This window comes from Photinus pyralis, unplaced genomic scaffold (genome assembly GCF_008802855.1).
Source record: "Photinus pyralis isolate 1611_PpyrPB1 unplaced genomic scaffold, Ppyr1.3 Ppyr1.4_LG7, whole genome shotgun sequence".
Taxonomy (NCBI): Eukaryota; Metazoa; Arthropoda; class Insecta; order Coleoptera; family Lampyridae; genus Photinus; species Photinus pyralis.
Window position 1 is genome coordinate 3745203 of NW_022170738.1, and position 22906 is coordinate 3768108.

Below are 22906 nucleotides of genomic sequence, written 5' to 3' on the forward strand. Positions count from 1 at the left end.
ACTCCAAAGAAAATCATATAAACAATAAATTCAAATATATCTACACTTTGAACTACCACTGCTTCCTTGCAACATTGTACATATACAATGCTTACACTTTGTGAGTAACTGTGGTGTGTTGTTAAAATTGAATCACCCTATATATTCACTCCTAACCTAACAGTTTCAATTTTGCACCGGTAATGAACTTTAGAATCTTATCTTTACTAAGATTAAGTAAAAAAACATTTTTCCTCAATTACTCATCCAAAGCACAAACAAATTTCAAAATGTCAAGCTGGGAAAAGGAAAAAAAAGAGTTTCTTTCGATGCCATTAGAAGCAAAAAGGAAAGTGTACAAATGCAACAAGCCTGTACTGTTGGACGACGTTCCTACTTGGGCAGAATATGCCGAAATGCAATCGTCCTTGCCAGAGAAAATACCTCTATTGACGACCAATCAAATCGACAATGCGCAAAATACACAATTGGCAAAAAAGATTAGTATGTTTCGTGGTGATATTACCACATTGGAAATTGACGCTATCGTTAATGCGGCCAACAAAACCCTGTTGGGCGGAGGTGGCGTAGATGGAGCAATCCATCGTGCAGCCGGGCCATGTTTAAAACAAGAATGTCAAACTTTGCACGGCTGCCAAGTTGGTGAAGCCAAATTAACAGGCGGATACATGTTACCAGCAAAATGTAAGCGAGTAATAGTGGTAGAGTGTGCTCTAATTGTACTTTTCAGATGTAATTCACACGGTTGGCCCTCAAGGTGAACAACCAGGTTACTTGGCGGAGTGTTACAAAAACAGCTTAAACGTAATGAAAGCACAGAAGCTGCGTACAATTGCTTTCCCATGCATTTCAACCGGTATATATGGCTATCCTTTAAAACCTGCCGCTCATGTTGCTAGTATGGAAGTTCGCAAACATCTGGAGTCTAATTCTGATTCAGTTGATAGAGTTATATTCTGTTTGTTTTCAGAGGAAGATGAAATTTTGTACAAACAGATTCTGCAGTCCTATTTCCCATTAAAATAAGTTGAAATATTGACATTTACTTCCATTGCATGTATGTAGGTGACCATTATTAATAAAATTTGATATATCGCCGATGGGTTTATTTTGCAAATTTTAAAAGAAATTGCAAAAAGCTGCAATATAACTTATTCACAGTGAGCCAGGGGCGGACTGGCTATAAGAGCGTCATGTGCAATCACAGAGCTGGTGCGGCCGAAACCGCCTTTGGGCCGGCACAAGGTACGAAACAACAGTAGGTACAGCAATAGGGAATTGCAAATATACATTTACAAGCGATCTTGTCTAAAGCAGGAATCACATTTATACGAAATCCGACGATACTGTAATCCGACAGGCGTATGATTGGTCAACAATTTCCAATGTCAAGCAAATTTGAAATTGTTGACCAATCAAACGCCTTTCGGATTACAGTATCGTCGGATTTCGTATGCATGTGAATCCAGCTTAAGGCGGGTGACTCACTCCTGTTTGACTTTGACGAGTCATCCTGTTTCACTTTAACGAGTCATGCTGTTTCACTTTAACGAGTCATCCTGTTTGACTTTGACGAGTCTGGCCGGTGCAGTAAGTAGAGTGCTTACAGCTGCTGTTCTTGTTTGAATTGTGACGTGAATAGATAAGCAAATATATTAAAATAAAAATAGCCCTTGCATTGATGTTATAATTTTTGTAGTAGCTGCTGGCTGCATCTTTTAGAACTCATTGTGTTGAAGGTTTTATGTCGGGAACACCTTTTTCTAATTTATCTTCAAATGACGAGATCATTTTTTAAAAGAATAAACTTGAAATTTTAAGTAATCGACGTGCATTAAATGTGCGGGGATAATCACATTTTGGTAAGTAGGTATTTTAAATTAGGTAAGTGGGCATGAATGAAAACTTGGCCTTTTTTCACTCGCAGACATTTTCTGCCACAGCTCCCCAGCCTTTAACGCTTTTTTCACCAAAAGACAGTGCCACAGACCATCAACGGGACAGCGCAATATTTTCTAAATTCTAAACAAATGCTGTGAGTATGCGCTGCAGCATTGCGCCGGACTCGTCAAACACGATGACTCGTTGCGTTCGTTTACGGATTCTAGAACTGTGGCCTACCCGCGGAAACATAAAGTACTATCTGTACCTACTCTTATACATCAGATCCTATACCTGCTTCCTACCGCGGTACAGATTGGAACGGCAACACGCGTTCTTCATTATTTCTAACTACACTATGGCCATTGAATTTATAGAGTTATAAATTCAATGCTATGGCACAGAGCCTTACAAGTTACATCAGTTATTGCGCCGTTCCATGACTCATACTGCGATAGATAGTTAGAAATAATGGCAGAACGCGTGTTGCCGGTTCCAATCTGTACCGCGGTAGAGAGTAGGTAGGATGTGTGCAATAGTACAGATACTAATTAGGTACGCTACTCGGAATTTGTTAATCCCTCAAAGTACCGCTGATGCCGGCTGAGGATTTAGTTGTCTTTAGGTACGAATGTGTTAGTTCTATGTATGACGCGATGTGTGCAATAAATAATATGTATCATTGTATTGAAATCATTCAATTTGCTCTCCTGCCAATCATTCAATAAATTCAAAATGGCAGTTGGCGGGCCGGTATACCCTTCAAATCCCAGGACCGGTCAGTTGTTCCCAGTCCGCCTCTGTAGTAATAGCATATATCTATTCATTTTTTAATAATGCTGAATACTATTTACTCAAAGTTGATGGTACAATTTAAACTTATGATTTGTTAGTGCAGCGGTTCCCAACCTGTGGCACGGGTACGCAAGCGGGCTTTTGGGGGTACGCAAAAAAATGTCAGTAATGGCAATTGGACGCCAGAACAAAACTAAATAAGGTACCACCACAGCTTACTTACTATCCAGCTCCGCAACTCTCGAGCGGCGCCTTTGATATGGCGGTCTACAACCAAGCGAGATGGAATGGTGCCCTCTTTCTCGCGCTTGGGGTAAAAGTCGGGGCCGGAGAATTTTCAACAGTACCGTAAGGCTGCATTGTACCACCGCAATGCTACAGCCTACATTGGCCGCCACTGCTCGTAAGCCTTTGATTTCTTCTAGCGCGCAGATGGAGCGTATAACTGAGCAAGGCTAGACTGGAGCCCAGTCATTGGACGCCAGAACAAAACTAAATAAGGTACCACCACAGCTTACTTACTATCCAGCTCCGCAACTCTCGAGCGGCGCCTTTGATATGGCGGTCTACAACCAAGCGAGATGGAATGGTGCCCTCTTTCTCGCGCTTGGGGTAAAAGTCGGGGCCGGATTAAACGAATTTTCATCGCGCGGTCGCTTCACAGTACCGTAGTAGGTGATTTTTGAGCTGCATTGTAATGTGAACGTTTAGAATTTGCTGTACAATATTACGTAATATTGCAATGAAACTAGGGTTAGGTGTTTAATACATTTTATTGCCTAATTGAATTGAATTCGGGACAATGGCCAACGTGGCAACACTGGGCTTGATTGCACGCCAAACAGGCAATGCAGTCTTTTACCCCAAGAGGCGGGGCATAAGCGCTGCGCGCGTAGATCGGCGCAAACCGCTCCCGCCAAGAGAGTTGTGCAGCTGGATAGTAAGTAAGCTGTGGTACCACTTTCTTTTAACACCTTCACCCATTTTTGAATTGTGACACGCGCACTATACGCCTTGGTCATCCTGATCCTTTGAGCTCTTACTTTATCTGTATAAATTAACGTTTTTCCAAAGACTTTTACATTTCTAAAAGTTCCTGATACGTTCTTTTCCGCTATTCCCCTCCTGGTTTAAGTCTTCAGAACTTTTCTTTGCCATCCAGAGTTGGACTGGGTCAAGCATAGAGTGACCCAGTGACCCGGTGACCCAGTTAGTTTACTGACCCGGTGACTCAGTGCCCCAGCTTGACCCGGTGACCCAGTTAGACCCTGTGGCCCAGCTTGACCCGGTGACTCAGCTTGACCCAGTGACCCAGCTTTACTCAGTGACCCATCTTGACCCGGTGGCCCAGTTTAAACCGTTGACCTCTATGTTGATCCAGTTGAATCCTCCGGTGACCCAGTAATTATACAATAATATTCGCCAACAAGCACGTAGCCCAATTTCATTCAAGAGAACTAATAGCTAAAATAATCAAATGTTTATAGTTTGTAGTCAGGTAGTCAATGAAAGTATTTAGAGAAAAGATTTATTTGGATTAAGCTAACTAGTAGAAGAAAATTAAATGAGAATGAACACCTGTAAGCAACTGGTAAGCCCTGAAGCAAAGAAATGAAGGAGGGAACTGTTTAGAAATAACATTGCTATAATACAATTCGGGACATGGAAAGTTTTTTACGGCAGTATTAAAGCAAATATCACAGAAATGGCAGTTGTCAAGCAATCGAGTATTATTTTCAACAAATCAGCATTAAGTTTCATTTATTTCATAATCTGTACACTTGAACCGAGGGCACTGACTTAACTGCGTTATTCGATCAAACTAGGTTACTAGGTCGAATTGGGTCCCCGGGTGAAATTGGGTCGCTGGGTCAAACTGGGTCACTGGGTCAAATTGGGTCGCTGGGTATAATTGAAAAGAGTATGACGTGACCCAGAGACCCAGTTTAATTCAGTGACCCAGTCCAACTCTGTTGCCATCTTCCCAATCCATGTCTCATTGGCACTCATAACTAGTCCATGATCATAGTATTAGTAAGTTACTGTTCCTTAGATTCTATTAGATCCTAAATACGAAGGATATAATCGTCAGTTCGGCCCTTTTTCAATAAAATTGATGCCATGGAATTTTATAATACAAAAACTACGCCAATATCCGTCATGCTATGGAATGTCTGCTACAAAACAAATCAAATTCTATCAAAAAGTATTTAATTTAGAACAGCGAATTCAACATAAAGAAAGACCAAATTATTAAAAACGGTTTCCCAATATAACAATTTACAATAAATCTTCGAATAAGTCACCATTAACTGCAAGACAGTAACCAAGTCGATCATAAAATCCATTTCGAACCGCTGCCAATTGATAACTGGACTTCTATTTGTTTTAGAAAATTCCATGAAAAAGATGCGGGTTTTATTTTTCCAATTTTCCGTCTTTATTATGCAAAAAATGGAAAACTAATACGGTTGATTGGCGTAAAAAAATTTTTTCTACAAAAAACTTTAATACATTTTTGCTCTAAAATAATTTGGGGAGCCAATAATCGCATGTTATGAATTTTACATTGAAATCCCTATGATGCGTTACACAAGTCACCACCCTGTATACTAATACGATACTAATACCTTAGTGTAATACACTATGCTAATACATATAAGGTACAATGACCATAGTATACTACATATTATGCTATCACAGTAAATAGGTACCATATAGTCATTACAACTAATGGATATGGTACAAGACATAATATTTTCAACTTCCAAGACGCCAATAACGGGAAGTAGGGAAAATGTGGTTGGTCAATCTTTTAAAATCATTACTTATTAGGCATTGAAACGCAAAATTTGATTGTATAACGGCGCGTTTGGGCACACAACAACACTGATATAAGTGACAAACGCATTTAATGCAATATTAATTGAGCAAAATGGAACCACATTAATTTGTTTTTGAAAATGAAAACTTATCGATAACATACTGAAATACGATAGATGCCATACAGTAGGTATCGATTTGGTAAATGCGTTGGTATTTTCTTTCACCTGCCGCCAATCAACTAGCGAAAACATCAAATAAATGGACGTCACTCTAGAACGTAGCAGCGGTATCAGGTTTTATTTCGTAGGTATCATATCTATCAATTAGCTACCTTCCCCTCGAACGGTTCGTTATCTAGTATTACCTACCTAGATTAACATTCCAATATTGGCTTACTATTGTGATAACAACAGATGAGCGAAAAAAAACATATTAAAAAATTATCATCCTGCCATTTGGAATATTACCTACTTCCGATTTGTTCATGTTTTTTCAAACAAAAGTGTGTGCGCAAGTTAATATCCACAAACATCAAAAAGTATATGGTAAGTGTTTTGTAAATATGAAAATTATTTGCCTCCACTCCGTAATCCAAAACATGGCATTGTTTATCAAGTACTGTTATACTTCTGTTAAACCTTTTTAAGACTACCCCAAGTATAATTATAAGTAGGATTCTCAATAATGGTACTGATAAATATAATGGAGTCCAAACTCCATTACGATTCCATGTAATACCGGTTGTTTTCAGTTTAAAAATGACACCTATGTATTATTGTGATTTTCGTAAGTGCATGGGGTTAGAAAAAAGTCAGGTTTTAGTTCAATTTTTCTTGTTTTCATATATAACCCGACGAAGACATCAACCGTTAGTGTGGAGTTTATTTTTGCGCACAAATTCAGTCCAGATCATTATGTCCAATCTAGAACGTTAAAAAATTTTAATTAATAAAATTTACGACCGCAAAAGTAGTATGGTTGAACAACGTGAACTATTGACAACTGATCTTTTGTTTTCACCTTTGGTATAGAGTTAAGCCGTTAAGGTGATTGCCTATAAGAGAGACGACTCTTAGACCAAACATATTTCCAGTGAGATGGTGAGATATGATCGCCGAATAGGTAAATCCTGCAGCATACAAATACAAATGGGAAATGCGAACCAACAAATTAAGGTATCTACTCCTTGAAGAAACCGACGGAGCCCGATGTGATAGGCATGTTGTTTGCTTATGCTGCAGAGTATAGTTATTAGGAGATCATATACTTTTGTCAATGACGGTACCAAGGGTTAGTTCGCAGCGTTATTTGGAATACCTTAGATACTACCTACTTGGTTTCAAAAAATTGAAAGAAAAGGGAAAGATAAATACTAGGTACTTCATATAATCTTATCGTTCTTACATAAAGTCTGTTTCTACGCCACTTTATCATAATGTTTAATAACAAGTAGGTAAACGCATATTAACGCTCAGTAACAACAAATGTAGAAAGTTACCACAAACAAGGCAATAAGACAGCGCGATTGTGACGGATTCGTCTTGAGTAAGTAAATGAGTAGATCGAATATAATATGATAAAATTAAATTGACGCGATGTAGTATCGAAGCATCCAAGAAATTCACTCCCTCTATTAGTAACTTGCAAATCTCTACAATTCCTTTCTAATTTTGGCGTTCTTGGTGACCTTTCACCTATATCAGCCGTAAATTCCATAGGGTTCTCTTTCCTCGGACACCGTCGACTCCCCCACAAAGCTTGCATCGCTTTGCTCTGTCGCTTATAATAATACCAAAGAGACTTTACAAGTGTATAACTTATGCCTACCTATAGACTTTATAAACGATATAGAAATTTAATCAATTGCAATGTTCACAAAAATAATAGAAACATTTAATTTAATAAAGTGCGCAGGAAATCTTTCCCTAAAAATGGCTGCATTGAAGACGACGGTGAAAGTGTTAAATGCGTTGCTCGCCACAAATTAATTTCAGGTGGTTTGTGTTATCCCTTGTTTTCGGAGAGTTCACAGTGTTAAAGATTCTAGTAAAGTTCTTTAATTTTATATAGCAGATGCTAAATTGACATTTTAATAGATTTGAATGAGTAGGAAAAGTCGCTATTTAACCATGCCTGATGATTTTTGTCATTCTTATTTCAAATGGGACGGGGAGCACGATATAAAATGACGTTAAGAACATATGACAAATGACAATGCTGTTTCTATGGTATCGTCTCATATAAGAGGAGTTATTTATCACGAGATGGTTAGTTTCCCCGTATCGTCGTGTATAATACAAAACTACATAAACTAAATTTTATAGCAGAAGCTATATAAACCATTGCAAAGCTTCTGACAATTATGTACACTTTCGGTATTATCATCATTTTTTAGTCTTCAGCGACCATCTACTCATACTGATCTAGTTCTCGTAAAACGTCTTCCTTCCAATCGCGCTCTACGTCAAATGAACTCAGTAAGATTGAAACTTTATGAATTACTTCTTATGCTTCCCGAGCTGTTTCATACTTACTATAATAAATAATAGTAAATAACACTTACGTCCATTTTCACCGGAAAATTAACCGAGCTGAGCTTAGGCATGGCAACCATTGTCGCAATAATCGTTATCATCAATTTTGAGCTAAAGGCATTAATCACGTTACTCGCTCGCTACAGTACAGGTTCATTTTATAAATTATAGTTATTAATGATATCTACAAGTTTGATATGAACACCATGATTAAACCCGTGTAATGTTAACATCACGAGGCGTCAGCCGGAGTGGTTTTAGTTACATACATTTCAGGAACGTGTATCATTTAAGATTTAATCAACGACGGTCCAGTAGACCTAGGTATTCAATGACTTAGGCCTACACAGCGATTTGGGAATTTCGTAAGATAATAAAGCGCTCTGGGTCTAGTCGTGCAAGTACCTATTAAATCAGATGCTTATTTTATCTGACTTAGATATGGCGAGAAGGCCGTGGACAATCGCAAAACACATTTAAATAAAAAACAAAACCCCACGTAAACTAATAGCATTAGCATCTGACAAGGTATCAAATGAAGTGATGTCCTTGCATAGCATGTTCAACGAAACAATTTATAGACGGTTACAGCTAAGTACTCTAGATAACGGTTAATCATATAAACACGTGTATTATAGGTACTCATGTTGAATACTGACAGTATATACCTATTGTAACTTGACCTCTGAGAGGGAAGTTTCAGAGCAAGGTTGCCTTTTGCTTATACATTTGGTCAGGTTCAAATGTTAAAAATTTGTATTCAATTGCGTTATTTCCACAGGTGCCAGGTACCTATTACCATATTTCAAAGAATAAAATTTCAATAGTATACCATACCTACTAAATCCTCTGCATGTATTCGTGGTCAAATTGATCTACGCATGCGCAAACCTAATTTTTAATTCGTTTGATCCGTTTCCCAATAATTCAGTTAAATTGTTGGTCAACATTTTTTATTTATCGCGTATACTAAACAAGTTAAAAAAGTCTCTGATGTGCCATCACTAGACGTCAGCGTATTTTTGATGTGGCAGATCAGTAGCTTTTCAGGCCGTTCACTTTTCAATTTGAAAAATTTGGTTTGACGGCAATGAAAATTCATATTATCATTGATTATCAACTTCAGGAATGACTTTCAGCTTTCAGACTATATGCGATGCAGGAATAACACGATAGTACGAATCGAGGTACGAATATAATGCCGAAGGTTCTACGATATTCCGTTACCGAGATCTCGATCGATTTATATAAGCTCCCTTTTGGGAATCAATGCGCAAAAAAAGTAGGAAAAGAGAAAACCATATATGCAAAAGAGGATTAGCCATGTTCAATAAACCTCATCAGTTTATTCCTGGCTCCACACCAACATCAATGAATGTAGATAGTCAGAACTCAGAAGAGATATCCTTCATCAATGCGAATAAAAAATAATTTTTCAATCGAAGAGTTTATCCGTTGTTGCGGTGTTAGCTTTAGCCTAATTGGTGTGTATCTTTATAACTGTCGAGTAAATCCCTTCTGAAAAAAAAATTATCATCAATCTATCACCATGTTGTACCAATTATTTGATATTCTAATTACATCACCCCACTATACGCCACCGAACTCCCAGATATTTACACAAAAACGCCTTTATATACGCCATACATACTTTCGCGCATTTTTATTTTAATATCTAACCGATGCCAAAAATAAACGGCCTTCACCAAGAGCAAAGTTAAACAAACATTATTGTTATACTATTCCAGATACCTACATCTTCGAATGTAAAGAAAATAGATCATCCTTACGGTGGGCATGCAAACAATGGAGATGCGACAGACGTGGGACAGATTCAGGGAAAACGCGCGGTTTTTCTGGGAAAGTTACATCGCCGTCAGTATCATGCGGAACTGCATCGTATTGGTATTTGTGCTGACGGTTGTAAACAGTTCTAATACACAGGTGAGTGATTTTCTATAACTAACTAATTAATCATCAATCAAGTTTATTTGGCCCCAATTCTCTCAAATGCCGTTTTAAGTCTGAACGTAATAAAAAAAAAGTTTAGTTCGAGAGTGATAAACTTCCCTTATGTTATTTGGATTGAGAAACCATTTGGTAAATAGACCTTTGCCTAAAAATGATTTAGATCGGGTGCTTTTTTTGTAATTCTTTAAAAAAAGTTGATGAAATAGCAAAACGCTTATTTTTTAATTTTATTTAAAGCGATGTCTTTCCCTACAAGTTGCAAGGTTTTAGAGAGTGCGCTGTAATGGGATACTAGCGTTAGATTCTTTTAATTGTAAGTGTCGCGGAACAATAAGGAGCGGTTTCTATTAGCAAAAGTACTCATTATTAAGTAAACAATCAATGACATAGGAGGCACATTAGAAAAATTCTATTTATAACTTTCCCTATCAATATAATGAAACAAACGGTAATATAAACATACAGAAATATTTATCTGAAATTAGATTTCCAATATTATTTGCAGCTTCAAGTTCATCTTTTATTACACTATTCTATAGTGACCGGTAATATTCGTTCGGCAGCATTGCCAATATGGTATGCATATATTGTTTTGTTTGATGAAACAGATGGTAAACTTTTCACATCCAATTACAGTAGGTAAAACCTCCTTAATCTAAACAATTAATGCCCCAGATATGTCCGAATTAACAAGATAGTTGTCCGGGTTATTTTATTGTTTCTTATATATTATATTTTTATTATTAGATAGGTACTATAGTATTATAACAAAATGAAATCAATGTGGTTAACTCGCAAAAATACCCAGTCTCTTCTCTATGTGCTGCCCAAAATCTTTTCAGCGGTACGGCTCGTAGGCTGGGTGTCGTTAATATCTGACTCTCGGCGTAATTTCGTTTTCTAGGTATCGCCTCGAAGAAGATATTCGCTTAAAAAAAGGGGCGGCTCAAATGCGTAAGACAACTACCGCAGCTTCTGCGTCTGAGGCTCCCCGTGGGCTAACTTACTTCTCACACAAATCAAATTAAATCAAAAAACGTTTATTAGTTTTGGGGACGGTTGACTATTTGAGACATAGATATTACACGATGGCAGCTGTTCAGAACTCAAGTGGTATCTGGTGTGCCATGTGTTGTTCAGTGGTGTCCTAGTAAATCTTCCAGTATGGGAATTACACTGACCATGTTCTGAGAATTGACTAACATAGGCGACCCAGAATGCCTCCCCCTTCCCCCTTTATAAGGTGGTGTTCGAAATTTTCACCGATTAGTGTCTAACCAAATATTGCAATGGTTATATTGGTTTTAAGTTACTAGTAACACACTGTACCTAAACTAGTAAGGATCTGCAAAACACCTTGTTCCCATGTTAATTCCCCATGTTCGGTTTTGGAATATTCACCCCATATGTGATCGGATACATCTTTGAAAATCCAATGTTATAATGCGCAGTCAACAATTAATTTTAAATACTTTAGATTACAGGAGCAGTTGGAACTACAAGAGTACCATCATTTATCACTCCAGGTAAATATCTTGAAATCAAACAATATTGATAACATAAATTTGTACCATAGACCCAAATGATTCAAAAAACAAAAACGAAGAAAATGGAGATACGGAAGGTAATGAATGTTAACATCACACTACCATCATAAAACCACCTTTTTAAATTCACTCGCCCATATTACAAACCTATACGCACCAGGTAATCATACAACGGTTCTTGCTCATAAGTGGTACTATTTCAATCAAGGAACTTTTAAATTTAATTTTTCCAGGTGGCGTGTCGAACATTCAAATTGAACCCGAATATAATTCCACGAGAAATAAAATAATCCTAAATGTTTCTTGGGACAAACCATCAAGTAGGTACGAATCAAAGTCGAAAAGTGGTTTTGATAATCTGCTCTGCTTGTAGACGAGTCCTCTGTTCGATATTATGATTTTAAAATCACCCCCAATTCAACTTACCAGGAATGCAACCATGACGAGTTTAAAATAACAAAAAGGAACAAGGTAGAGGGATCACCTTTTTTTTTTATGTCCCTATAATTTGCTTTTTTTCAGACATGGACCAGCATGCGTTTACCACCAGACCTCTACAGGTACGAAATCTTCCCTGGTTGTACATACATAATTAGTGTTATAACCGGTCGTGATAAGAACCGACGATTCCAAGACGATATTCTCTATACCCTTCCAGGTAGCTACCAATCCAACTTTTGAAATTCTAATACTAAGGTGTTCAAATTTCAGAATGCGTCGGTAACAAATGTTCTTGCATACATTTAAGTCCTCACGTAAACAACCTATCAGTGAACGAATTCAATCCAGGAAGCATAAACATTTCCTGGGAGATTAACCGCGAAGGATCTAACGAGACAATTTTCAATATTACAAGAATATTACTCGAGTAAGGATGGGAGAATTCGATTTTAAGGTATAGAGTTGTTTATTTCGTAGGTATCGATCAAAAGCTGATCGCGTGCCCTTCAACAAATTAGCAACTGTAGATACCGTCGACGATGATTATTTTATTCAAAGAGAAGGGTACAAATTATTTACACCTGGAGAGCTATACGAGATACAAGCCACGTTTTACAATACCTTTGAATGCAAAGTAATCAATTACACGAATTTCAGTTGTAAGTATGTACTATGGCTATTATGTTCAATGAGAAACTGATTACGGGAAGCTAATGTGAGTAGAGTTCTGAAAGTTGGTTCATAAGGGTTATTGAAAGAGACAGTGAGACAGGTCCTGGTAAGCTCTGGTAAGGGTCTAGCACTATAGCTAGAGAATCTGGGAAGAGAGCAGTTCTAATACCTAAACCTGTGCGAGGGTGGTAGAATGCCTTGGAAAGCATTTAAAATGTTTTGAAAAGTTTTATCATTGCCCCGTGAAGTCTCCTGGACACATGATATAATAGTCTTTTCAAACATTCTAGGTGCACAAATTTTCGTTTCGTTCCATTTTTAAGAAAATGGTTTTACAAAAATGGTTATTCAAGTTTTGAGCTGCCTCTATCCTTTTAATGTGTCTAATTCTGGTAAAACCTGAATCCGTATGAAACGTAAAACATTTTAAAAGAGACAACTTTTATGTAGAAATTTTCGGAAATCTATTCACGTTTGCTGGGAAGTCATTTTCATAGGACCTCGCGGTTCTGATACAATAAAAAAAAATTTTTTTCGCAACATTTTTCTTTTTATTTTTTCTTTTGTTTTCCTTTGTCTTTTTTTATTTTAATACTTTTAACATTTTTTTTTTAAATTAATACATGAACATTGTTATTGGGGCAACCTGTTATGTTCATAGATAGCTAAATAAATAAATAAATATTTAAAAAAGACGTAACCGAACTTTTGTAGTGGCTGCACTGGAAGTGTTACAAGATACAACATTAAAAGGATTCTCATGGGAAATTATCTTATTAATAGCATGTTCTTCATTGACGATTCTTTTGTTTGGATCTTACATTATCAGAAGAAATAGATTAATATTAAAGGAGATCATTTGTCATACCTTCTCTTTGCGGTTTGCAAGAACTGAAAATTATGCAGATAAAAGTCCTGCCGCGTATATCATTATACCAACTGCGTAAGTACGTTTACCGTAATTAACTATCTAATAATTCCAGAGATTTTTAAAAAAATGAAAATCAATCTTTGGGCGCGAGCGATAAAAATTGAGTTTTTTTGGGGATTTGCGCGATACAGTTAACTTTAGTCGATTTTGAGATGCATATCGTGATGTTCGAAATGAAAAGTGGTTTCAGTGTAATATCAATACAACCTTTTTGTAAAGCAATTATTAATCGAACTAAATTTTTATCTGTGCCTCGAATTTCAAACTAATTCTTGAATTGGCAATATACTCAAATTTGATCCGATTTAATTGGGCGGTTTTCTTCGGACCTCTTATTGTTTGCGCTCCGATTTGTTTCGGTTTGAATATTGTAATTATTTCATTTTGTCCCATTTTTTCGTTCTTGTCTCATTATTATATGTTCAATTTCAAAAAGTTTTTTTATAGAGTGAAAAGAGAAGAGGAGACGAATCCCTTATATATTGAAAAAGAAATTTTGGTATGGAGAACCATTTATATCGTTGTCTTCACATTTGCATTGTAGGATGGAACCGTAGATCAGTTTGAACTTCCGAGAGCAAGGATTAAGTTTCTCAAATATCTTAAAGGTGGTGAATTCGGTCAAGTATTCCTAGCGAAAGTGTTAAACATTGACAACAAGCCAGGATATTCGACAACTGCCATAAAGTCTATCAGGGGTATGTCATGCGGCTGTTATATTGGTAACTTGACCGTAAATTTTTATAGAAGGTGCACCTGATGATGAAAAAGCAGCCTTTATAATGGAGATAGACATTGTTAAGAAACTTGGGGAGCATCCGAACATCGTGAAAATATTCGGATGCTGTCAATTGCAAGAGCCGTATCTAATAATTATGGAGTACATTCCGTGCGGAGATTTGCGTAATTATCTAATCGACTTGCGAGAAAAGTGGAAGCAGCAAAACAAGGATGAACGATCGCCCATGTTTTCAGAGTAATAAACATGTGAAATTGTGAAGGCATAGACGGGCTACATGTAGATTTTATTTTTTACTCAAAATTCTGTTTCCACAAATTTTTTGAATTTGCAGAGTAGGTAAATCCTAGACCCATTTTCTAAAATGTGAGAATATTTAAAAATTATTGGGAATGTGCCAAGACTTCTACAGCTAAGGCCTAGAGGCATTGAAAGGCACTCGTATTTTGTGCCAGTGTAGAATCCTTTCAAATTTTTTTGGAAAGGAAAATAGCAACTTTCTCCAGTTTCAGGGTTTAAAAGGCTAAAGATCATTAGAGAGGCTGTAGATACATCTGGAAGGGTGACACAATGCTCTGAAGAGACACTTTAAGAGACTTTCTATAGCCTCTAGACAAACTTAGGGAGCCATTAAAAACTAAATTTGGAATTTACACTTCGAATGCGAACATAATAAATTGTAGATCTATATGTAGCCCCCTTTACGGCTCCGTATGAAACAAACCAGAGAGTAATGATATTATGATGATCATTTCAGAACGAACAGCGCGGCGTATATCTTTCCCAATGTGCCAAGGAGCCAGAAGAAGTCCGAGGCATTATCGTTACCAGAAAGTGAGTTTTTTGTTTTTCAGCACGTTGTCTAATGACCCATTTTAGCCGAGTATTCAAATTTGAGCAGTGATGGGAATCCCACTCCCACTGACTGTTATCTTGCGAAAGTCGAAAGTAGCCTAGATAATAACGAATTACAACACTTTGCGCTACAAATAGCAAGAGGCATGGAACACCTCGAAAGCATGGGAATAGTTCACAGGTATACCGTTCATCTTTCCACAGTACCACCACTAATCTCAGCTTCTTAGAGATTTAGCAGCTCGCAATATTTTAATTAACGAATTTCGAACACTCAAAATTACCGATTTCGGAATGTCTAGAATGAGCCCCTATGTGAGCGGTATACGTGATAAAGTGCCTTTACGGTGGGTGGCACTTGAGGCAATTGAAAATCAATATTACGACAGCAGGAGCGACGTGTGGTCATTTGCTGTCGTTCTCTGGGAAATTGGCACCTTAGGTCTATATATACGTTAACCTGCGTAATGCTTTATAAAGTTATAGTGTTATTATTATAGGCGCCTTTCCCTATGGAAATGTCGCAGATGCGAAAATAGTGACATACTTACAAAGTGGAGAACGATTGGAGAGACCCGAAGTGTGTACGGACGAGTTATACTCTCTTATGCTGAGATGTTGGTCAAGAGCAACACAGCTGAGGCCTTCGTTTCAGGAATTAGTTCACCTGCTAGACTCCAGAAAGAAACACATATATGTAGACTTCGGGCAGTTAAATCCTTTATATATGTTTCCTCCTACCAAAGAGTAGATTATTATAGTAATGTACAGTCGCTAATAAGAAATCTGTGATATTAAAATATTAGGAAAGACAAATAGTACAAAAGGAAGTACAACACAGTACTACAAATAAAGTAATTCAGTATTCTATTAGCCATTTTTAACACCATTAGTCAGATCTTGTCGGGGGATACCATATTCCCTCTGTCGGTAAACTGCGGATCTAGAAAAATCCAAACCGTCGACTTCAGGCGAAAGGCGAAAAAATACACGGCAAAACGTATCAATAATTATGGGACAAGGGAAAAAACGGGATTTCCCAAAGGCGGTACGAAGTTCGCCGGGACCGATAGTACTTTATAATAATAATAATAATAAGCCATTTATTGGACACACTTCCACCTCAATAATATATAATAACAAAACAAAAAAACAATTTAAAAAAAAAGAAAAAAAAAAGGAGTGTCCAAAGGGACGAAGTTCAGTCTTGCCAAAATTAGGCGACTGTTCTACCACTTCATCCCAAGATGAGACTAAATTACTGTCTGCTAATTAGGAAATGGCGTACATGTAGTTTAAAATGATCAGAGGGTAAGGTTTTAAACGAACCAGGTAACTCATTATAATACTTCGCAATATTATATGCAAAAGACCGCTTGTAATAATTCAAAAAAATTAAAATGACTTACATATATCGCTGGAATCGGTGTTTTCTTCAAGTTAAAAATGGTACGGCGTTCCCTTGCAAAAGAAGGGTCCCTCCAGGAAATTTGGAAACTGGGACGCTCTCGGTGTGAGACAGTTGAACCCTTTTGTGACTTGCGTTCGTACAAAATTACCGCTCGTAGTACTACGGAAATGTTCAGGATAATGAAGCTTGTATTTACCTCGACCGCGTTCAAAACTTGCGTCACATTTTCGAAGAAATAATTCGAATTGTTTGTGCATAAGAATAAAAAACCCAAATTCTAACTACTTTTCGTTTGTTATTTGAATGAATATTAATTGTATTGATAACACTGAGTATATGTACGTGTCGGATTATAGCGAATTGTCTTTATCGGAATTTTATTAACACGAGCGTTGCGTTACGTACCTTTTCTCCGACGTTTTATCTGCATATACTCCGGTTTAAATCATGGCTATCCTCCAATTCAGACCCGAATGATTTAAGTTTTTTCCGGGATTCACAGAACTTGGCACGGAAGTTTATATTCTCCAGTACTCCTTGATGGCGACAATCTCTGGCACGGAAAGCGACACCTTGCAACTAAAATCAAGTGAATTTCTCTTACAACCGCGTGATTGAATTTGGGCGATCCATAAAACTGTACGACTAGCTCGCACGCTATTGTGATCGAGATTGAGCTGGACCTCTATATATACCCGCATTTTATCCCTCTATCTGTCTCTCCAGACGATTCTACGCAACCTCACAGCTAGCCCAGAGTCCGCCGAAATTGCGTCAACAGCGCACGCTTTTCTCAATACAATCGTCTTATCACTATCCCACTCGCGTTTACCTTTCATATGAAGCGGTATATATCTAAATTTTTCTATACTAAAATGAAGTAAAAGTTCGAGAAATTAGAGGACAATTTTTTATGAACAACAAACGTTTACATGCTATCTTGGCGTATTAAATTACCACACATTCTCAACGATTGCATACGACAATTAATCACGATTGTAATGTTCTAGAAATTCACTAAATATTTAAATAGACCAAGTATTTACATAAATGCCTAGGTCTAGACCTATGGCAAATAAAATTCGCCACAAACTAATAATCAGCGGCGGTGTTTGCCAAATAGTCACGCCTTCCAATGTTTGAGGCTTGTTTGTTCTGCAACGCTTCCAACTTAGGACAATCGGTGATTCGATGACCCAATCCACCGCAATAACTGCAACCCCTATCATCTGAAGATTTTAATCGTTAACCAACCCCACAATTATGTAAAGTATCCTACCTCCCAAATTGAGATACTTCTCGCTTTCCGAGCATAACTCAGACAGAAAAGTGGGCACCTTCTGCTTAGCCTCCATCAACAAATGTTTTAAGTCCAATAATACCGACTCATCGTTGGCCTTATTAATAAAAGTTGTGGCGAGGCCTTGTTGCCCAGATCGCCCAGTACGACCAATCCTGTGCACTGGAAAATTCACCAGAATCAGCACTGTTCGTCGACTTAAATACCTACTCACCGTAATTTTCAACGTCATCTGGCATGTCGTAGTTAATCACGTGTTGTACGTCAGGGAAATCTAATCCCTTCGAAGCAACATCGGTGGCGACGAGTACATCTTTTTGTTGCTTTCTGAACGCCTCAACTGATCGAGACCGTTCTTCTTGATCTTTACCGCCGTGAATTGCAACCGCCTCCACCCCTTTCAATAGTAGATACTCGTGAATTGCGTCTACGTCTTGCTTCTTCTCAGCGAAGATTAGTACTGGTGGTTGAGTTTTTTGTAAGCACTCCAACAGATAGACTACCTTCGCTTCTTGTTTTACGTATTCCACTTCCTTCAATTCAAGATACATTTTATGAATTAGATTAGCTTTTTACAAAAATGTGTCCGATTGTTACTTTATGCTTTAGTCATCTAGTGTGAAGGATATGTATGGAACAGGATAACAGTCGTTTTTATCAGTAGAGCCATATTATTTCATAAAGATTAAATTAGCAAATTATAGATGGGTATTTTACCTAAGATTTGAGATCGATTAATTGATTTTTTACCCATTACGTGAGTCGAATGACTATCTTAATCCATTAGTTTTAGTCAAAATCGATTTGTGGATTATCTAACATTAGCCTCCTGGAACACCACTAGTAATTTCAAGTGTACTTACTTGAATAACATTCATAGATGCAGCACCGGCACGTCCCACATTAATAGTAACTGGTTTCACAAGAGCCGACCGAGCGAAATTTTGGATCTTTTTCGGCATCGTAGCAGAAAACAATAAGGTTTGTCTCTGTCCCTGTTTAATGCTAGAGTTATGTGTTACTTGCTTGCAGAATACTTACATTAAAGTATGAAAAAATTGTCCGAACATCTTCCTCAAAACCTAAATCAATCATACGATCCGCTTCGTCCATACATAAGTATCTGCAAACGCTTAACCGTGCTATTTTTTTTTCGAGCATATCCATGAGTCTTCCAGGAGTTGCTACCATAATATGCACTCCCCTTAAAATAAAAATTTGGATGTGGCCCTTCAACCTCGCCGTAAAATTTTAATTAAATTAAAAAACGTACCTTTGGATAATTTCAATTGACTCTGAAACTGGTACGCCACCAATTGCTAGACAACTCCGTATTTCCGGCATGCCATGTTTCTGGAGCGCATCACAGAAAAATTGTATAATATCGAAAGTTTGCTTCGCAAGTTCCCTCGAAGGGCAAATAATTAGTCCGTACGGTCCTTCATTTTTGATGAAGGGCATCTTCATCTCTTGCTCGAGGCAGAACATAATTAGTGGCAGTGCGAAAACTAGCGTTTTGCCAGACCCAGTAAATGCAATTCCAATCATGTCGCGACCTGATAAACTAAAATAGAAGTCAAAAAGTAACGACACAATAAAAATAACTAACACAGTCGGAATGCCTTGGATTTGAATGGGAGTGGGTTTTTTAATTTTTTTCTCTTCTAAACCGGCTATAATGCCTTTGTGGAGTTTCATTTCTTTGAACGAACGAATAGGAGAAGGTACGTCTTCTCCTTCCACCAGAATCCTAAGTTCGGCCCGTAAACGTTCGTGCCTTGCTTCAGACATGGCCAGGATATGCCGCGGAGGCCGCCAACTACAAAATCCTAATAAAATGTACTCATAAATACAAGAACTACCTTGTCTTTATTGGTTCGCTGTACTGAATTCCTTTCGCCAATTCTGAAACACCCATCAAAGCCTTCTTTTCGGCTACACTCTCCAATATTTCTTCTTCTTTGCGTAGTTGCCGCTCGACTGCGCTGACTTTCTTTGCTGCGATTTTGGTGTAAGATATACATGCAACAATAACGCGAGTGCTCACCTTCGGCTAACTTCTTTAATTCTGTATGCTGATCAAGCAACGATATATTGTTTTTCCTACCCCAGGCTTGATCCTCGTCCTCGTCCTCGATGTTACTGTCATTCTCGCTCGACGATTTCACCTTACTTTGCTCGGCCTCCTTTATTTGGCCGAGCCTCCCGAGCTTGAGAAGTTTTTGTTTTTTGCGCTCTTTGATCGGAACGTATGGGACGTATTTGGAATCGTCAGAGTCGGAATCATCTTTAATTTCCTTCCTATACCTCTACAACAAGTGTTTCAATTAGGTGGACACTCTTGGAAGAAGAAATTCAACACCTCCCAAAGGAAGCTGAACTGCAGACTTTACAAAAAGGAACAGAGAAAAGAATTGGATGTCTGACAAAAAACTCACAGACAAACCCTCTTCGAAATGTAAAAAAAAATAGCTGAAAACGATTGACAAAATGTACACACTCTGTATATTGCTGCGCATTTGTAACATATCATCATTCCCTCCGTTTATTTTCAAAAGAAGCAAAATCGGCGTGCACGGTCGGTCAATTTTTTGCGAAGCGAATAATTGAATATTTTAGGCGAATTCGAAGACAAAATAAGTTTTTTTAAAAAGTTGTATGAAGAAGTTGTGTTCTTTAATACGTAAATAGACCACGCAATAAATTTCATGGAAAACCCCCAGATATCCAAACCTAGCGAAGATCAAAATTGTTTTCACAAGGGGCGTACTAAAAATCCTAGGTAAAGCCGTAAATTCCATCCTTCTATTCGTTATGGTAACTAAGAAAGAAGACACGCAAAGTATAGGATTTTTGGGGACGTATAGCTCCCAAACTGTACACGCAAATTGGGTAACAAAAGATCTGACTTCGGATCAGACATTGACTGACCACCCTATTATTGAGCTCGCCATTTTCGATTTTACAAAAAAATATAAATTCCTACACCAATCCCAAGGGAAAGTAACATTAATTTTTGTGTACAGGGTGGTTCAAATTCGTTGCTCACCAGTGGGATCTTTGAAAATAACTGAAATATCACCGAAAAACTAAAAACGAGACTCACAATGTCAAATCTCGTTTTCATTTCCCTAGTTTGAACAGTACAAATGGACGGTTCTCGTTAGCAACTTCTATTTTTTTCGGAGAATCTGAATCTGTCATCAGCATTTCCATAACCCGCCAGATGTAGTTGCTACAGGGTACTAGTTTTTTATTTCTTATGGGTGCCATATTGGATATTTAGGGAATGAGATACAAAACAAAAATCTCTAATTCTCTTCAAATTTGTGCAAGAGAATTTTGAATATTTCGTTTTTATATTGTCATTACTATCAAGACCTGTTTATCGAAAGTTAATAATCCGGTAAAATGTAAACTGAAAAGCCTATGGGGAGGTGGAGCTATGACTGATTACTACAAGCAAAGATAATAAGTATTATCTTTGCTATAAGGTACACTTTTGCCTCACAGTGTTGTGGCATCAAAAGGAGACCTAATTTGTGCCAAACTACATTTTTCAAATGATTTGAGGTTCTCTTCAAACTTGACTTTTACTTTCACTTAACTCACGTCAACTTAGTGGCCAAACAAGCAAAAAAAGCAGGGGTACTTTTAAGTAGCGACCCATGCAATGCCAGGTACAAGTCCATTTTCTTAAATAAGTACTTTTTACTTATAGTAGTGATATGGTCTACCTCTGCATACCTCCTCAATTTGACCACTGATCAAAATGATGGTGGGATTCATCCCTACATACCTACCTATAAGAAATATATAAAAAAAAACTTTCCAATGCAAGTAAGACTCTCAATTTGTCTATGACACCTTGACATATCCCAGCATTTGTGCGAAACACCTCACGATCCTCCTTTACAACCCGGCGAATTTTAAGCTGGTTAGCAACATTGCTCTAAAAGACACATTTTATTTACTGTTACTGCCATTTAGCCTCGCATTTAGCTAACTACTGAAAAGTGGGTTTTTTTTTATAACGGTCGCAAAAAGGAAAAAATTATGAGAGACCAAAAACTTTCCAAACAAACCAAAAAATCAAATTCTTATTTTACAATTTACCAGTGGCTTACCGAAAAAGGTTCAAGGGTAGAAAATGGAACATGCGAGGGAACAAGGCCCTTGAAAAAAATAACACCCAGTAGATTCTTACTACCAGTGACATGTCCAATGATGTAAGCCCTTCAGCGTAACCTACGGTATAATAAAATAAAAATGCGTAACCTATATTTCAAATATGAGCAAAATATCTCAAAAACTGCAGGACTTAAACTTAAATCTTGAAATTTTAACACCCTGTAGATCGGTAATCAAGCCTATAGATTTTTAGTCTAAAGTAAGTAAAAAATTCGCCCCTTCTGTATGTATATAATATTTAGAAACAGCCTGTATACCAAAATTCTATCTTGGTTTCTCTCTTGAGCAATTGAATCGATTTGTGAAATTTTATCCACCACAGCCAGCAAGGAAATACTTGACTAAGTAAAAAGCACAGCAAACAATGACATAAAAAATACGGACAGGTTCACTTCAAGAATTCTTTGAAGATCTAATGGTGGAGGTGGAGCGTCCATCCTTCAGACGATGAAGATTAAGATTGTGGCCGAAACCATTTAGGAACCTGGCCTAATGGACAAACACCTACATTATACAGGTGATGTCAGAAGGAAATCAAAACATCACATCAAGTTATCAGCCAATGTAATACTGGGTGTCCTCTTCGAATTGCAAAGATCACACAAAACGATTTAAGGAAATCGAACCTCAGCAGACTTCAAACACTCCTTGCTCACATCATACTTAACACAAAAGTGGATACTTTACTGCACTCACTTTAATAGGGGGATCGCCTTCACTCATGATTTGTTTTGTTTTAAACGCGCACCAAAACAAAACACATAACCTGACTTTTGTGTCACTTTCATAACAAACGTGGCATTAGACACAGT

At 37.5% G+C, this 22906-nt stretch overlaps 3 protein-coding genes across 8 annotated transcripts; 2 read left to right on the forward strand and 1 right to left on the reverse strand.

Annotated features, from left to right (window-relative positions):
- Positions 1 to 125: 125 nt before the first annotated feature.
- On the forward strand, positions 126 to 1098 carry LOC116176329 (macro domain-containing protein RSc0334-like). Its single transcript, XM_031494837.1, has 2 exons — positions 126 to 684; positions 731 to 1098. Exons 1-2 carry the CDS (start codon positions 183 to 185, stop codon positions 1024 to 1026), a joined length of 798 nt encoding a protein of 265 aa, XP_031350697.1. The 5' UTR covers positions 126 to 182; the 3' UTR covers positions 1027 to 1098.
- Positions 1099 to 5860: 4762 nt separating this feature from the next.
- Positions 5861 to 16060, forward strand: LOC116177529 (mast/stem cell growth factor receptor Kit-like). Of its 6 annotated transcripts, none has more exons than XM_031496541.1 (17): positions 5861 to 6047; positions 9785 to 9980; positions 11485 to 11533; positions 11584 to 11631; positions 11788 to 11874; positions 11928 to 12025; positions 12077 to 12212; positions 12266 to 12422; positions 12473 to 12654; positions 13382 to 13610; positions 14046 to 14097; positions 14143 to 14296; positions 14346 to 14574; positions 15095 to 15171; positions 15217 to 15373; positions 15423 to 15634; positions 15679 to 15789. In XM_031496541.1, the coding sequence occupies exons 2-17, from the start codon at positions 9834 to 9836 to the stop codon at positions 15690 to 15692; spliced, it is 2028 nt and encodes a 675-aa protein (XP_031352401.1). In that variant the 5' UTR covers positions 5861 to 6047; positions 9785 to 9833; the 3' UTR covers positions 15693 to 15789. The 6 variants fall into 6 exon arrangements, with proteins under 6 accessions (XP_031352401.1, XP_031352397.1, XP_031352399.1 ...); XM_031496537.1 differs by having other exon boundaries at positions 5863 to 6047; positions 15693 to 16060; XM_031496539.1 differs by lacking the exon at positions 5861 to 6047 and adding an exon at positions 6962 to 7047 and having other exon boundaries at positions 15693 to 16060.
- Positions 16061 to 17498: 1438 nt separating this feature from the next.
- LOC116175467 (ATP-dependent RNA helicase abstrakt) lies at positions 17499 to 22894 on the reverse strand. The gene is made up of 10 exons (XM_031493603.1): positions 22791 to 22894; positions 19951 to 20212; positions 19766 to 19901; positions 19513 to 19722; positions 19177 to 19467; positions 18945 to 19107; positions 18767 to 18898; positions 18118 to 18436; positions 17883 to 18065; positions 17499 to 17832 (listed from the first exon to the last, which is right to left on the reverse strand). Exons 1-10 carry the CDS (start codon positions 22815 to 22817, stop codon positions 17696 to 17698), a joined length of 1860 nt encoding a protein of 619 aa, XP_031349463.1. The 5' UTR covers positions 22818 to 22894; the 3' UTR covers positions 17499 to 17695.
- Between the last annotated feature and the right edge of the window lie 12 nt (positions 22895 to 22906).

Excerpts from the sequence above, each read along its gene's own strand:
- LOC116177529 (XM_031496537.1), top strand. The coding sequence starts at position 9,834 with ATGCAAACAATGGAGATGCGACAGACGTGGGACAGATTCAGGGAAAAC. Across the intron at positions 14,575-15,094 it reads CGATCGCCCATGTTTTCAGA|AACGAACAGCGCGGCGTATA; the intron begins GTAATAAACATG and ends TGATCATTTCAG. Across the intron at positions 15,635-15,692 it reads CTGGGAAATTGGCACCTTAG|GCGCCTTTCCCTATGGAAAT; the intron begins GTCTATATATAC and ends TTATTATTATAG.
- LOC116176329 (XM_031494837.1), top strand. The coding sequence starts at position 183 with ATGAACTTTAGAATCTTATCTTTACTAAGATTAAGTAAAAAAACATTT. Across the intron at positions 685-730 it reads ATACATGTTACCAGCAAAAT|ATGTAATTCACACGGTTGGC; the intron begins GTAAGCGAGTAA and ends TGTACTTTTCAG.
- LOC116175467 (XM_031493603.1), bottom strand. The coding sequence starts at position 22,817 with ATGAGTGAAGGCGATCCCCCTATTAAA. Across the intron at positions 19,902-19,950 it reads ATTAAAGAAGTTAGCCGAAG|CAAAGAAAGTCAGCGCAGTC; the intron begins GTGAGCACTCGC and ends CCAAAATCGCAG. Across the intron at positions 19,723-19,765 it reads AGCGAACCAATAAAGACAAG|TTGGCGGCCTCCGCGGCATA; the intron begins GTAGTTCTTGTA and ends AGGATTTTGTAG.